At 48.0% G+C, this 16,944-nt stretch overlaps 1 protein-coding gene across 2 annotated transcripts in view; it reads right to left on the bottom strand.

Annotated features, from left to right (window-relative positions):
- LOC142563826 (cytochrome b5-like) overlaps positions 1 to 16,944 on the bottom strand; it is a 61,096-nt gene that overhangs the window by 4,003 nt on the left and 40,149 nt on the right. For both annotated transcript variants that reach the window (XM_075674472.1, XM_075674481.1), the window contains one exon: positions 10,305 to 10,560. In XM_075674472.1, coding sequence (XP_075530587.1) covers positions 10,305 to 10,560 — 256 coding nt within the window. The remainder of the gene's footprint in view (positions 1 to 10,304; positions 10,561 to 16,944) is intronic.

Genomic DNA, 16,944 nt, shown 5'->3' with positions numbered 1-16,944 from the left:
CCACTAACTGGCACATGGAGGAAGGAAAGCATAGGAGGGGCCCGGACCAGCACGGACGTATTGGAGAAAGTGTGGCGGAAGTCACGTGCTGCTTCTCGCAAAGCATCGCTGGGAATGTTACCCCAAAGTCAACGTTGCCATAGCAACCGCGCTCCTGAAGCTCTCGCTGCTGCTGTAGGCTTCTGAAAAGAGAGGTAGGTTTTTTCGGACCGTGTCTTTCTTGCAGAAGATTCTGTTCGCGAGACAACCTGACTTTAGAGCGTGATGTGTAAGCTTGAAAGTTGTGTTTTGGGTCTGTGAGTGTGTGTTGTCAGTCAGCAACAGACACACTCAAGTAATCATGGCGTGGGTCTTCGTCGTCGTCTTCAACGTGCTACAGAAAAGCACAGGAGAGTGTCTGTTTCACTTTAACTGTTACAGAAGTTTCGTAGGCTCTGCTCTAACGCGCGTCGGCAGCACACTCTACCGGCGGCTCTACCGGCTGCTCCGGCGAACTGATTGGAGGCGCATCAAGAGATGGCACACCAACATGGCTGCATTTCCGGCTTCAAAAACGTAACGTCAAGGCCTCTCCTATTTTGTTTCTTTCCTCCATGAACTGGCATAACGCTTCATGTCCTTTTCTAGCTAGACGCTCAGATAAGACAGGAAGCTAAAAGGCTGGTTGTACAGTTGCACATACATAAGTGCGAGCACCGGAACTGCTTTCAATTTTCTAATCCCAGTACCCTTGTTGTTCTCTCTGGTGCTGCTTATTAACAAGGGCCCTCGACTCTCTTTTACGTCGTTAAGAAGTTTCTTTTCGTCTATGGAGTCAGTGCCCTCATTTTTAACTTCTGCTATGTCGACTATAAAAGTCTTTAAGAACAACCAAAATCGACTAGTTTCGCTCATATCCAGTAATGTATGGGGCGCTCTTAATTTGTAGGCAAATTTCATTATAAGGACAATACTCGGAGCGTAGTGCTATGTGTAATATATGAACGCTTGTTTTTTCCTGTTTGTTTTTGTCGTTCGAAAACACCGTCTGATCAAGTTCCATACCATATCGTGCTTTTTTTTCTAATATATTTCTTCCGATATTTCACGCGACTAATGAGATTTGTTAGCCTGAACAGCCTACGAGTAAAAATTGTCTAGTTTACTGATCCGTACTCGTATAAATAACGCCAGAAACGACCGCACTGCACAAAGCCGGACGCGCACTTAGGCATTGCGGAGCACCACTAGCAGTCTGTGACGTTGTTCGAGTCACCTTGAGTGCAGACAACGCGACCTTCTTGAAGCCACGCGCCGCCTGCTTCTCTTATTGCTACTGCCGCATAAAAAGAAATATTGCCATCAGATATAGCAAGCGAGAGCGCCAAGGCCATTTGTGGCGCGCTGAAACCGCTCCTATACAGATGCTCCTTTTCTTGCGGTTATGTGCGCCTTACGTTTTCTAAGGGCCGCTATATTATTCCGCAAAGGCGCTTGAACGATCTGCAGACTCGCTTTCATTTGCATTGCACTCTCGAATAGCCGTGCAGTTCACAATGTGTGAATAACCGCACTGCACGTACGCAGAAAAGTGACGTAAGTAAAGCGCACGAACTCAAAGCTATAGTCGGGTAATAGCACTTACTCCGCTTCTCTACTTATTGTATGTCTCCTTTTTACCAGCCTATATCACATCGATGGCATCAACGTACAACGAACTGAGCATAGCCAAGACACTTGAAACAATACAGGTCGCCCATATCACAAATTCCCTTTTGAAGACATTTTTTGAAGGCACCGCCTTCTTTGGAGACTTCAGATCGACTTGGGGCTCATGAGATCTGGATATCTCACCACTTTCGTCTCGTAAATTATACAAATTGAGGTCTTCTAGTGCACGTAGGACAACAAGAAAAGGCTCCAAAATGAAGCTTGGAACGCAAAAGACACAGAGTTAGCGTAGAGATATGTAAGGAGCAGTAATAATGACTAACTAGAGAAAAAGGGACAACATGAAACCCAGATGCGCTCGTTCAAGCTGCGTGCGCCTAAAACCGGAACCGAAGTGTGGCTTTGCTCAACTGAAAATATGGACTGATCCCTAGGATAGTGCACTCTAACAATACGGACCACTCCCGAAGGTAGTGCTGCCTAAAAAAAAAAAGTAATATGTACAGGGTAAGTAAAGGGCTCTGGGTAACCTGTTACTAAATCACGGTAAAGTGGCGTATAGGGGAAGTTAAGGCGACTCAACAGTGGTTTATATTGAAGAAAGAAAGGCAGGGTCTTGTGGAGAAGCCTCTCTTTCCTCCCGAATAACAAACATGGAAAAGCACAGAACAACAAACTGAATGGTGCACTAATCCACCCCGGAGGACTTTGTCTATCTTCGATGTCAACGAGTGTTAAGTCGCAGTTTTCCTTAAACAACTACAACGCGATAACAAAAATGATGACTTGCAACAAACGTATCGCGGCAGCAGCTCGGATAAAGCAGTGTACACGAACTAGGAAATAACTACGGATAACTCTTGGCAGGGGAACAGCTGGAACGATATTCCAAGTGTTTGTAGCGGCGGGCAAGCGATGCAAACAGTAATGATTGCGCCATACGTCATGAATCCTGGTGGTACCGACTTTGGCGTGAACTGCTCTGTAGAGATAACCTCCAGTTTTGTAACCGAGAACAGACATTCCCAAAAAAAAGAAAATTCTGCGATTTTACGCGCCAAAACAAGGATATGATTATGAGGCACGTTGTAGTGGGGAACTCCGGATTAATTTTGACCACCTGGGGTTATTTAAAGTGCACTCAATGCACGGTACTAGGGCGTTCTTGCATGCCGCCCCCATCGAAATGCGGCCATCGGGCCCAGAATTTGATCACGCGCCCTCGGGCTTAACAGCGTAAAGCCGCCACGGTGGGCATAGACGTTTCTTCCAAACCCTAATATCGCCAGCGCTGACGTTCAGTGCATCGTTCCTACACAGAATGTGAGTGTGGCGAGCTTACAGGTTTGGTATTAAGTGCAAAAATGTATCGCAATCCAGTAGCACAAGTTGTAAAACGTGCGAAAGTCACAAAATTTCAATGCTATAGTTCTACCTTCCTTCCCCAGTGAACCACCACTATCCAATCAACATCCAGGCACAATCCATTTGTCCACGTCTCGTCATAACATCTAGAGGACGTCCTTCTAACATACCGGGTGTTTCAGCGAACACTTTAAAAAAAAATTGCCTGTGGCAGATATTACTTGCAAGCGGACATTACTTGCACAAGAAACTGAGATGCACAATTGACTATATAATTAACAAAAATGAACTAATTAAGTTTTAAGCTAATTACCTTATGGCACATATTACAATTTTCAAATTCTAGTAAAAGGTTCATTTGGGCGAGTTGGTTTATTGCTATTCAAAAGCCATTCAATTGTCTCCGTCCTAGTCGCGCTGCGCCTTTTGAATACAAATTCAACCTGGGGAGTTCACGGGGCGTATATACTTGGAACGAATTCTCAGGATGACATCATTTTCGAAATATTAATTCCCCACCTTTGCGGAGAAATGCAATGGCATTCTAGTTAATTTTGTGTTTCAAAGCATAAAACGACGTTTTATTAAGAAAGTAAGTGGATTGACAGAGCATTTTTACCGCAAGTTTCACGGCGCATATCTTGTAAATGGTGTCATCTGCACAATTCATTTCAACTGGATATGCCTTGCAGCCTCAACCACTAGTATTTGTAAATTGCAAGGTGCGCCATAAGGCACTTCATTAATAACTTAATTAGCAACTTTTTGTTAATTAGTCGATGATGCAGTTCAATTTTTCGTGCAAGTAACGTCCGCCTCTTCGATTAGACCAGCTCATGTACTAGAATTGTGCTATCTGCTACAGGCAATTTCAAAACTTTTCTGAAAGTGTTCTTTGAATAGTTGCTTCTCCCCCATAGGCCTTTTTTAGAGCGCAGCTCTTAGGCGCCCATTCCTGCGGCGAGCGTCGGCGTCGCACCTCGTAACCGAGCGAACGAGCACAGCGAAAGATGAGAGCGAACGCGGAGCGCAGCGGGCGATGAAAGACGCCGAGAGCGAAAAAAGCGCGAGGAGGACAGCGAAGGAGGAGGGTATGTCGAAAATGAGAAGCAAAGCTTAGTGCCCCGCAAGACAGACTGTGTAAATCAGTGGGTCTGATCCCTTTTGACCCAGGGCAGGCGTTTGTCAACGCCACAGGAGATGTTGAAAGCACGAAAGGAAAGAAAGTAAGGCTTAGAAAGTAAGAAGAGAAAAAACATAAAACACAGTTTCGTCACAGTCACAGTCTGTAAGGGCGTCTGCTTGGTACGGTTCGGTGTACTCCAGGCTTCAGTCGCCTTGGATTTCACCAAGGCGACGATGGCTACGAGATGACGCCGGAGCAGCGCGTGTCGTTAGGGTGCATCGATGCGCTCGCTCGCCTCCGCTCCCGTTCGCGGTGACAAGCACATCGAGGCACTCTACGCGTCTGTATACCAAAGCGCTGCATGAGCGGAGGTCTGTCTGCAGCGGCTGCTGGGAATCGCGCCCACGCTTCAGCCACGCACTGCCTCTCTCGATTTTCCGACTAGCAAGGCAGTCGCACCACACCTCGCTCCGCTTGGAACGTGCTGCACGCGACAGGTTGTACGCGGCAGCAAATATATCGCAAAATGAAAACACGTATAGAGCTGCGCTCAATTTCGCATTCGGGAGTATCGTAATCGTCGGTGAATTTCTTTTTCTAGTTTATCGATGACAGAATTAAGTTTTCTCATGTGTTCAACTTATAGCTCGAAACTATCATGTTTGCATCTCATATGTATGTATCTATTCTGCTATTCTCTGATAAAAGTTACCTTTAGAACTTTGGTTAATTTAATATGCTCACTGTGCCAGGTGGGAGGTTCAGGAGAATGAGCATACGCTGCGCTTTTTAGACACGGGCGTCTGCATTAATGTGTGCACGCGATGTGCCTGACCTTGCTATGTGGGTGTTCTGCCACACAGCGTCTGTCTGCCGCGAACATAATATTAAATTTGTCCTTAAAGGGGCCCTGAACCACATTCTACACAAATCGCGAAAAGCATTTGAATTTAAATTTACTATTTCACAAATTATTTGCCATAAAACGTACTTAAACGCGTTCAGCTGAAGCGGAGTTATTGTCAATCAAACGTCCCCTATCGCGGTGCTGCTTCTTCCATGACTCGCAATGCGAAGGCGGAGCGGGGGCGTGCCCACAAAACTCCGCCTACTGAACGTCATAGTGGGGCGCAGTTCTAATTTGATTTTGGATGTTCACGTAGACGCCACTACTTTTGATTTTGGCACCTACGACTCCCCAAACGCGATTGTTCTGAGCGAGCCTCAGTGCGCTCAGTCAGCAGACTCGTCGGGGCAGCCCGCGGCGGCCGCGGTATCTACGCTACGTAGCCGACCCCAGAAACATGCAACTATAATGCGTATGCGGAGCGTTTTCTGTGTGCATGACAGGGTAATAAACGCATAAAGTTGGGCTAGTTGACGTTGATTCAGTTGCTGTGACTTAGTTATTAGCGCGAACAAGACTAACGGAAGAAAGGTGGAACAGGACAGAGCGTTATAGTCTTGCTCTGTCTCACCTCCTTTCCGTTAGTCTTGTTCGCGCTATAGTAACTATGTCACACCAACTGCATAACAGGGCTTGAGTGCGCGTTCGCGCTCATATGCTCCAGTCTGGCCACGCTACGTGGTGCGAACCGGCTTTGTCCTGCACCAGCTTGACCGACGACATCCAACTTGTGCATTTTGAAACGTTATCAAAAGTTCCGTACGAAGCGGAGTCTGCCAAGGCGTCTAACCAGGAGCGGCCAGGAGTGAGCGCGCATTGGCAAGCGCGCGTTGGCAAGCGTGCGTGTGGTCTGACCTTAGGTTACGCGTGGTACGAGGCTAGTTGCGTGTTCAAAACTATAGTCGAAATAGGGAGATAGACCCGACGGCTACGACACCGCTAGGCAGGGTGGCCCATGTAGAATTCCTAAGCGGTCGGCCGCAGCCGAGCGTTATCAGACGATAGTACACTTCTTCCGGAAGTACGTAATTATTATCGAAATTCGAAAGCAGATTTTCGCTTACTTCAACCTGTTTATTAAACTTCGTGAACAAATATATAGAGTAACAGTAGGAAGAAGCGCACTGACCCAAACACCCTTCTCGATTGATCTCAGCTATCGGCTAATAGCAGCCGCGTATGAGAATCTGTTATATTACGAAATAAAGCGCCCACTAAAGAGTGAGGAGCATGCTTCTGTTGAAAGGTATGCGACCGGGCTATAGTTCGTGTTCGTCCATGATGTGTGACAGCACGAACGTAGACAAAGCACGGCGAAAGAGGCGACAAACGAAGACAAGCCCTGACTTCCAACTGATTTCACTTGTGATCTGTGTCTGAGAATTAAAACCAGTTGGAAGTCAGCGCTAGTCTTCGTTTTTCTCCATCCTTTGCCTACGTTCGCGCTGTCACATGTCGTGGCTCTGTTGAAAGGAGAGCGTTTGAGAAAAATCGGACTTCGCGTTCCGCTTGCGAGCTCCACGCGTTGCTCACGACTGCAAAAGTCGGCTGAGATGTTCACAGCAGCGTATGCTACCCGCGCACTGTGTTTTTTCACCAAGCCCGAGGGGTGGTTCAGGACACCTTTAATAACATATCCGTGGTGGTACTTGCAAGTATAGCTCGCTAGTGTGAACTGGGAAATATCCACTAGACGTTCTATAGACATCTGCATGCCTAAAGTGAGAATCTATTAGAGGTCACATATGTCAATCTGCGATATCCTTACAATGTTACAGCAACGTGATTTAGATGGGACTTTTCCATGGTATGTATCTATATATTTATTTGGACAAATGTAGATATATAAATATAGAATGTATGAAATGTCTAAAACATCAAGTTATATGGACATCCATGGAACATAAATGGTTATCTGGGTCAATGCTGCGTAAGCTGAAGTATCGATACTGTAAGTACTCGTTGCTCCACAGCTTCTCTGTGTACAAATAGTCGGCATGCTGGCTTGGGCGAGGCAGGTGTACGCTCGATGACATTCCCTAGGAGTTATTTCGGGCTCGCGCAGTCTATTTAGCATCAAGTGGCGTCTTCTGAGTGGGAAACGGTTCTGTGAGATGTACTAAAATGGTTTAAGTCGGCATGACCGAAGTTTATGCTGCCATTTAGGTGGACGGAGCATCCAGCGCGATGTGCGCGCGCGCGTTTGAGCGTACATTCTGCCTCGGACATCAGTTTCGTACTTCTGAAGATACTTTACACCAATGTAACCTTACTGCAGTATTCGCACTGTCATTCTAAGCTGTGATTAAGCAGCAATGTGTAGTTACCAAACATATGAAGATCCTAACAGCGTGCATGTGTACCGTTCTGCTGGTGGATAAGCGGTGCTGTTTACTTTGACAAGCGTTCAAATTGTTATTTGTAGATACACTGTGCGGATACTCCATTTGCTGGACGAGGTTTCCACTCACGAATAAAATAGTATTGGTCAGTAATAACAACACACTGTACAGTCACACTTGTCGAGCGGTAACGTGACCGGGTGCGGACTGCGCGAGCGTCTGAAGCAGTGGTAGACGCTTTGTTGTAGATCTATTTGTTCTATATAGCGCATGATCCGAGCATGCGGCATCACCATGCTAGGCCTTAGTGCGGTGTTAGCCAGGGCCTTTTTTTTTTTTTAGGCAATAATGGTCAGTGTTAGCCAGTGATGCTAACTATTTTTTTTTTTCGGTGTCATTCGTCCCATCATCTACAACGCACGCACCCGTATTACGGAAACAGCAGTGGCCGCTGTGCTGAGCAGCGCCATCGGTTTCACGCAGGAGGCTAACGTAGACAGCACAGTGATTTCATGTCTGTACTAGACTTGAAATGCGTGAGAACGATGCCCGTGGCTGATGCAAATATTTTATAGCGATTGGTGCTTGGATGTTTCGGTGTTGCATTACAGTTCGCCGTACTCGAGCATTCATGTTTTAGTTCTTACGCCAACCGATCAGTTAGTGAGATTTTCGAATTCACGCTGGCAATTCACAAACGCCGCTGCTACTCGGTGAGTAAAAACTGATACAGCCAAAATAGTTCGCAACACATACATGCACCGCGGCTGATGATACGCGTCGCATGTTTGCGCAGCCAAGAGAAATTTCCGCATACTGTAACTACCGCTATACCAAAAGGCTACACAGTGGTTCTTTGACGACCGCTATGAACTCAGACCACGTAAATTTATTTACTTCAATACCTTCAAGGCCCCAGCGGGACGTTACAGAAGGGAGTGGTAAAGAAGAGTTTAGTCATAATACAGTAAAAAGAAAACATAAAAAACAGCAATAAAAAGGACAAGTTTACGCGAAACGCAAGAACACAACAGGTAACCAGGCAGATTATTCAAATACATAATTTTGCGCGGCGGTTTTAAACAAACAAGTGTCAAAAATATAGACAACAAAGGTGGGCAGGTGGTTCCAATCGCTGGCTGTCTTCGGCCAGCGATTGGAAATTTCACAAAGCACGAGCTAAACCATCTTCAAATCATTTCACAGCACGCAACGGTAACACATTCAAGCAGCGCAGCGCCGGCTCGCACAAGCTAGAGAGGAGGAAAGGCGTGCACTGCGCACCCTTTCCTCCTCGCTCGTGGAAAAAGTCTATATACATTTTTTTTTCCCCGCCCGCTTGCACAAACGCGAGCCTCTAAGTCTAGACCTAAATCCGAATCTCGTCTTATACTAACCTAAACTAAGACTGGACTTCCCGGCCGCAACAGCGCGCTTGTACGAACCGACAAAAATTAATTAGACTTAATGAAGACGTTAGGTACTTTAAGTACCTAGGCAGTAAGTTCTGCCGCCGGCAGGGAATGAGATGGGGAAAGGGTTAACTCGGTCGCGAGGTCCGTATCGCTTGGCACTGACCAATCGGTGGCCGTCGCCTGAAGTACGTAGCCGGCAAGACACTGCGATTTTCGTAAACGCTTTCCCGCGGTCGGAATGACAAGCGTGGACATACAGACTGCAAGTAAGCGTATCAGAAGTCAGCACTGGGCGGAAGACGAGAAATTGAACTTGATACATCTGATAGCCAAGCGAAGAGCCCCATTATTCAGTAAATTTAATTCCGCTGCGACGATAAAAAAGCGCGAACATGCATGGACAGGCCTAACCGAAATTCTCAATTCAAGGCCCAGGATCCAGCGAGATGTAAAAGAATGCAAAAAACAATGCAAAACAAGTTTATCAACTCTTTTTTGGTTGGAGTAAAACAGTCGCGTGCTCGCGTAGTCTTGTAAATATTGAACAACTCAGAATTTTTTACATTGATCGTGAATAGACGCATACAATTTTTTTTCAGCTGCAATAACATGTTCATTGCTTTTATCGCCAGATTCCTTGTAGCACGCTTCCTTTCCTGTGTCCGTCGTCACCCGCGTCACACGACAGCATGACCCACTAACGGCGAAAAATGCGGCTTGGGCGCGTCTATTCGTGCACGTTGATGGTATCGCCGGCCGTGATCAAAAAACCACCGCGGTGGCGAAGATTTGAGCGCGAGCACGAATTGTTGCTCCACGCTGAAAGCGTGACTCCGGCAGCGTGGATGTTCACGATCGTCACACAGGAGGAGCTCGGCGAGGCACGCGATGCCAGCGGGACCAAAGCGGGATCACCTCTGAAGCTCGTATTCGTCGAACACTTCGAAGATGTTCGTGCGATCTCGGAGCACACGTTCGCAGAACATCAGGAGTTCGGCAATCAGTTCGAGTCGAGCCAGCCGCACGGCAGCCATGTTGACGCAGCACGATAAAGATTGGAATCTGCCTGCGTACGGGCAGACCGTTTCAAGCTTACTTCCCAAGCTTGTGTTAATCTAGCGGGCTGGCTTACAGTTTCGTGCAAGAGACTTATCGCATAGGGAAGCTCCATTAAAACTGAAATCGCTCTGAAGACGGGAATTAGATTGGACTAAAGAGTTTTGTGCAAGCGGTCTTCTCGAATCTCCTAGCTTATAAGGAAAATGTAAATACAAAGATTGTCAGAAATGGCCCACCCAGAAATCGGCACACACACTCCGTTTAAGGAAGCCGGCTTCACTGTGGACGGTGCGACAACGGAAAGCGTCTGAACGGGATCTCCCAATCTCGTTGTGATAAACGAATGCATAGAATTTCAGTCACGTCCTTGCTAACCGCACGGCTTGCCTCTGCCGTTGGTCTGGAGACGCGCGTGCGAGCGCCTCGAGCGACGAACGTACCTTGTCCAGGAAGTTCGTGACGTCGTACACCCTGTTGTGAATCACGATCCAGAGATCATTTTGGTGGCAATGCTGGTACACATCCTGCAGCGTGTACCGAGGCAGCTTGCGGTTGCCATCGCCGGCGCCGTCACTTGCGGCCGGCGCCAAGTCGGAAGAGGCGGTCACCATGGACGCCGCCGCGTTGCCCAGCTGCTGGAGGCCCGTGCTGGCGACGGCCACGAGGGAGCTCAGAGCGTCCAGCATGCTGAATCGGCTGCGCACGAAAGCAAAAGCGAATGTGTTCGGTTTCCAGCACCCCGTCGCTTTTTCTCTCGTTGAAGCCCACTCGATGAGACGGGGGCGCGTAGGAAAGGCACGCAGGGCGAAGGGACAAATTGCGGACGAGAGGGCGGCTGCTGAAAGCGAGCGGTGCCGTCGAATAAAGGGCCTTCTCCCGCTTGCGCTGACGCAATCGCGCCGGCAGACAAGTTTCGCGGTCGTGGAAGCCCATGCAGCGGACGCGGGAGCCGGCTTCTGGACTTTTGGTAAAGCGCGTCGAGTCCGTCAACAGGGGGATCTATAATGACTACGCCTATAGCCTAGGAGAGCCGATTTACTGCCGCACAACGGAAAGAACGTCGCGCACGTTTCTGCAAAACAACTCGAATCAGTTAGATCAGAAAGAACGATAGAGAACGCACTTGACGTACGCTGCAGAATGACCGAAGGTGCAAGCTCAAGGTGAATTCTTCAAGGCAACCGGAACCATTTCTTCACGACAGGTCGGTACAGAGCGGGTTCGCTTTTTCTAACAGTCCTTTCGAATCGACTCGCCCCGCAGTGGATCGATCTTTCTTGCTAAGTTATCGAGGCACTGACTGCACCAGAACTTTAGAGCGTGCCGCGTTCTGCCAACACTCTTTCTGGGGCCATATTTTCTAACCATTCATTTAATTCACCCTTCCTTTCGCCTTTCGTCATTGACTGGTACGTCACCGCCTCGTGGTCACCGCCGAGATTAGCGGAGCGACGCTTGATGAGAATGAAAAGTTAAACGGATCGTTAGAAAATATGACCGCTGTAAAGCCATAGAGTTTCCTACAATAATTGCTAGAGGGAACTCTGGCACTGCAATCGTTCAGGCACCATGGGAATGATAGGTATAGTACATGAATCTGCCTGATCTTCGTGCTTGTCGATTCAAACGTTCTTGTGGCTTCGTTTAGTATGCTTTATCTGCCTTCATTCTCCTAAATTTCAGAACAATCTATACTTTTCTGAGTGCAGCAGACTTTTGAACACGGACAATCGCTACTAAATGCAGAGGTACAGCCTGTCGAGTTGGCCAAATGGAAACGCGCCAAGCGACTTAACGCTCCCGCTTGCCCGCGAGGAATTCCTGAGGGCGTACGCGATGCCACTTGTCGATGCATGTGCCCGCGGCGTAATGGTTTCAATATCGGGCTTATGTGCTTAGAGGTCTTGTTTTCGAGTCCTGCCCTCGGATAATTTTAATAATGCTAATATGATTATTTATAACGCGGCACATTTGCTGAAAATTACGAGTTGAGATAGTCACGAAGCCGTTTGAAGCCAGAAGGACGAAGTTTACGCAAATCCATGTACTACCCATCATTCCCATGCTAGCTCAACCACCCCGCTTACAGCTCCCGTAGACACTAGCGCCAGCGTTGCCTCCAGTAATTATTGTATGAAACTATGTGGATAGCCTTCCAGGCCTACGCGTCACGGGACCTGACGTCATCTAGGTGGCCGCGCGCCAGCCGACCAGCTCTGCTTAGCTTTTGCAGACGGGAGATATACTGGAACACTGAGTGAAAAATATAGCGAAAGTGATAATACGCCTATAGTTTCATCTTAAATAAAAATGCTAAAGTTATAACTTGTAGTTAACGGTTGCGGTATATAAAGAAGTGCGTGAATGCATGCGAAGGCATGCTTTGCTTGACACCCATTCTTTCCGCTGGGCAAGCCACCTGTCAGGAACACGCCAACCGCGTACTCGGGACTGCGTGAGCAACATCCAGCGACAACAGCTGGTCCGAGACCAGTAGCTGGATGAGAGCATAGGTGGTGGTATTAGAGCGATGCTTACTGCCGTTCCACTCACGTTTCACGGCACTCAGGCACTGCAGACAGGTGCGTTGGTTTCGCCTTTCTGATAAACGCGTCTCCCAGAGGTGCAAGCGATGCGAACTCAGCTTCGCTGCAAATCGACTGAGGCGCCAAATGGGTGCACCGTCACGCTCTTCCACGCCTTACGCTGTCCCGTCATTAGCACACGCGCACCGTAGCTTTCTTGCTGGCACCGCTATGAGCAGAGCGGACTGTGTATACGCTAAACTATAACATACCAGGACGCTTTAGCTGAAAATTTAGGCTCCGCTACGCTCAGACCGGCATATGCTAGCGATTGCCGCGCAACCGCTTAGCGGGAACGCTAGTACGCTTGCCGCTCATGCCGGCAGCAGTACGAAGATCTCTTCACTAGCTCTACTTACAAAGCCGACTGATTACGCGTCTGCATGGCTTCTTGGGCGTTTAGCAGCCGAGCTGATAGCGCGTCGCACGCGTTTCGGCAAGACGTGCTTATCATATGCGACATCTACGTCGCATATCCTGCAGTGCCTCACCGTGCGAAATATGAGCGGAGTGGAGCGTAAGCGGCGCTCAGCTAAAGCTGTCTGCTATAACTCTCTATTCTAAGAGTACTCTATTCAAGGACAAATAACGGTCGTTCGCTAGAGTTCACGTGGCTCTTTTGCGCCCGATGCTGCTCCTGCGCCTTTGTTTTCGCGACCGAGACATCTTGTCAGGGCAAAGTCTCGTTGGCTGCCCTGGGCCCGTGTCTAAAATGCGTCGATGTGATACAAAGCACAGAAAAAATCTGCAAAGCGTGTGCGTGCGTGCGTGCGTGCGTGTACTGGTGTTTCTTTCGAGCTGCCGCATTTCATGGGCTCTTCAATGAACACGCAGGACAATAAGAGGAAGCTTTAGCTCCGTGCAACTCCAATTTCTTTATTCAACTGCACATAAAAATCATAACGGCTCTCATTCGACAACCGCTTCACTTAATGGAATTCCATAATGAAACTGTCCATAAGGAACTTTGCTGCATTTGAGAGAAAACGTTTCATTCTGGCAACCGTAAAAAGCTGGATTTTGATTTAAGACCTCGCACTTTTTACCATGTTTACCAAAAATCTGTAAGTTTAAGAAAGCTGAAGCATGAAGTTTACAAATCCGGTATTCTGCACCAAAAACAGATAGCACATTTCTGTAATCGGTTAAAGTGTCTATAAAGTGGCCGAATTCTATATATGAGTTTACAACCTATACGTGAATTTTTACAATGCTTACGAAAGTGTTGCAGAAGTTCTACTAAACAGTGTATATTCAAGAGAGCTGTATAATTCATTAATTTTGTCTACATTAGGATGTCTTAATAAGTGAAGCTTACGTAATTGTGATACCGTTGTTTGTTACAGTGTTGCAAATTTGGTACTATAGTGTCTTTTTTTTTTAATTTTGCGATCTCCAAAAATCTATATAAAACATTTACGGCCTAAATAAAACATCTGCGGTCTACAGTCACTAGATTATAACTTTTTTCTTTTTGATTTAAATGCAGCAAATCTAATTAAAATCGGCGCATTGGATGCCGAGCCAAGCAATTTCTTCGATCCTAAGTATTTAAATAGGAGCTTCCGAGGTAAAGCGCATCGTTTCGGGGCCGCGTTTCAAATCCTGCTTTTTTAAGGGCATTTTCTTCCTCCATGCTCCTAGTAGCGAACAACGTTCTCGCTATTTTTCACGGCTTTACGGTGAAGTTCACCGCATGTTGCGAATAGCCGTGACCACATTCAGTACTCAAGAACGATAAATGTGAAAACGAAAATGCAAGTTCTAATTTAAGTCACTCATGCTACACATTTCCTAAAACGTAAATAGACGCTAATATAGGAAGCAGATACTTGCATATGCTGCGAAAGCAGTGCAATCAACACTGTCTGGTTGATAATTAAAGTAGCGATCTTCAAATAAGCAGCTCGGTGCCAAACAGAGTCCTATCTCAGTGATTCAAAGGTTTCGACACCGATGCCTCAAAGAACCGATTAGTATTGCAGGCGGACGCGACATTTCTTTATGGCGGCGCATTAACGGCCGTCAACCTGCCGCCCGCATTCGAAACCCACACCCTGTTTCTAGAAGCGGACCTTTTACAGTACGTGTGGACAGGAGATACCACATCTCTCATTCCGATCGGAGCACGCATGTTGCTTTAAACTGTGCTTGGGTGGAGACCAGAAGTGCTTTCGAACACGTTCCCACGTTCTACCGTTCCCACGCACGCGGTGGCTCGCTGCCGCCCGACTGTCTTTGACCTGGCTCGGCTGAATCAAATACCGTGTACATCGCACTTTGTGGTGCGGCATGCGACCCTCTCCCCACACGCCGCCGCGTCGCTGAGGCGCGCGTAGTGCCGCGGAATGCGGCCCGGCTATCATCTCGCAGGGCACACTGCTGGAGATTTGCCCGATTCCGCGCATAATATCATCACTCCCGATCCCCGCACCCGATGGCCGCGTAGTTCTCGTATTACGGGCGGCACGAAAGTGGGTGAGCCCAGTTTTCCCTCTTTTCAAAGTTATATTCGCTGGCGCGCGCCGCTGTTTCTGTGCCAGGCGACGTTACCAACGGACACCTTTGTCTGAGGTCGCCTGCCCGTCATACGTGAGCTCGCTCGTTAATTTTTAAGCAGAAACCCGCACGGTGCAGGTGGTGAGCGCGCTCATTCTCTCGCTGTCCTGGCCTGGCCGCGATTGTCTCTCTATGTGCGAGTCGTTGAGCCGCTGCCAAGTGTGCTATAGGGTGCGTCTGACATCGTCTAGTGTGTTGCATCACATGAAGTGAGTCGCTCACATGAAGCACGCTCTCACGAGTGACCTCTGAACCTGAGATGCATCCGCCGTGGTGCTTTAGTGGCTTTGGCGTTGCGCTGCTAAGCACGAGGTCGCGGGATCAAATCCCGGCCGTGGCGGCCGCTTTTCGATTGGGGCGAAATGCGAAAACGTCCGTGTCCCGCGCATCGGGGGCCCGTTAAAGATCTCCTGGTGGCGAAAATTAATCCGGAGTCCCCCACTACGGCGTGCCTCGTAATCAAATCGTAGTCTGGGCACGTAAAACCGAAGAATACAACCTGAAACGCGCAGGAGGTCGTGTCATACTTTTGACGCCCACTATACCGCCGCGTACAAGTACGAGCACCGCGGCGTACGCAAGAGGTCAACAGAGACACCCCCTTATAGGGTACCTCACAATACTATACGCGCAACTGTGGCGACGACCGTCACTGTGGCCTGGCAAGTAAAAAGGAAAGAAATAAAATGGAAAATCGCTAGTGCACCCGGCACTTTGATTCGGGGAGCTCCTTTGCCCCTTCGCAACAGTGTTGCGTAACGCTAGGGCGAGCTCAGAAATATAATGACAAATCTATTGAGCATCGCGCGGGGAGTCGCTGTCCTGGCACAGAAAAGAGCAGGAGAGCCCGCGGGGAACAAGCGACCCACTATATTTATAGCACTCCGACAGGCCCAGCGAGATTCGCTGTCCTTCAGGAACTGTCGCACCCCGTTCTGGCGGTCTCTCAAGAACGAGTTCCCTCAGAATCAGAATGATAGAGCTGCGAGTGGGCATCTCCAAAGACTGAGTGACTGCCCAAGGTAGACAGCTGTGCAGGGTCGCTGTAATTGCTGTTTTATTAGCGACACATTCTTTTTCAGAGGGGCTGTAGGCGTTGCGGTTGCATTCACACTTTTATGCCGCCGGTTTCTTCGCGCTCACTGCAGGGCAATCTGAAACGACAGCCCCGAAAAGACTTGGCACGAAGGAGCATTTTGTGTTTATCAAGTGCACTGCGCCTACAGCACCTTGACCGCTGATCTGCTGCCTTCAAGGTCGCACTCGGTGCCGTGATACAGAATCAGTGTATTATGCAATGGCCTCAGCATTATGCAATCGACACAACTTTTCATACTACGTTTTCAAAAAAAGGAAAAGAAAGAAATAAGAGATGGAGCAAGGAAAACGAAAGTATGAAATGCACCAGGCTGAGCAACCTCGAGAATAGAGTATAAATTAGCATGACCACCAACTGGTTATAACGGCAGCGCCCGCTTTGATTGGTCTGAAAGAGGCGATATTATCAATGTTTCGGGATAACCGCAATGACAAACCAAAGACTAACACACTGGAGCTGAGACAAAGTGTAGCCAAGAATTTCGCTCAATTAAGGATTCAACAATCGTTGTGTCTTCTAACAGGCTATTTCATTCCTCCGATTAAGACATGTCGTCTCCATTCTTTCAAGAGCGTTTGACAGTGAAGAATCCCTTTGAATGCAGGAATCGCTGTGTGTAGAATTAGGTTGTGGATTACTGCGCTGCTTGATTAAATGACACACAATATAATGGTAGAACAGATAGGCTCATGTACACGTGGAGGCCGTGCCCTCCTTCATTACTGTGTCCCATCTAAGGAAGTGGCGCAGTAAAGCAGAATTATGTCGCAGCAACCAGCCGTTGCTTAAGCCTTATTGAGCAAAAGGTTTAGACTAATATTCGTTGGACCCGCCGTG

The sequence above is a fragment of the Dermacentor variabilis genome, chromosome 1 (genome assembly GCF_050947875.1).
Source record: "Dermacentor variabilis isolate Ectoservices chromosome 1, ASM5094787v1, whole genome shotgun sequence".
NCBI classification, from domain to species: domain Eukaryota; kingdom Metazoa; phylum Arthropoda; class Arachnida; order Ixodida; family Ixodidae; genus Dermacentor; species Dermacentor variabilis.
Note: the sequence above shows the minus strand (reverse complement) of the source record. Positions and strands in the feature narration are given on the sequence as shown.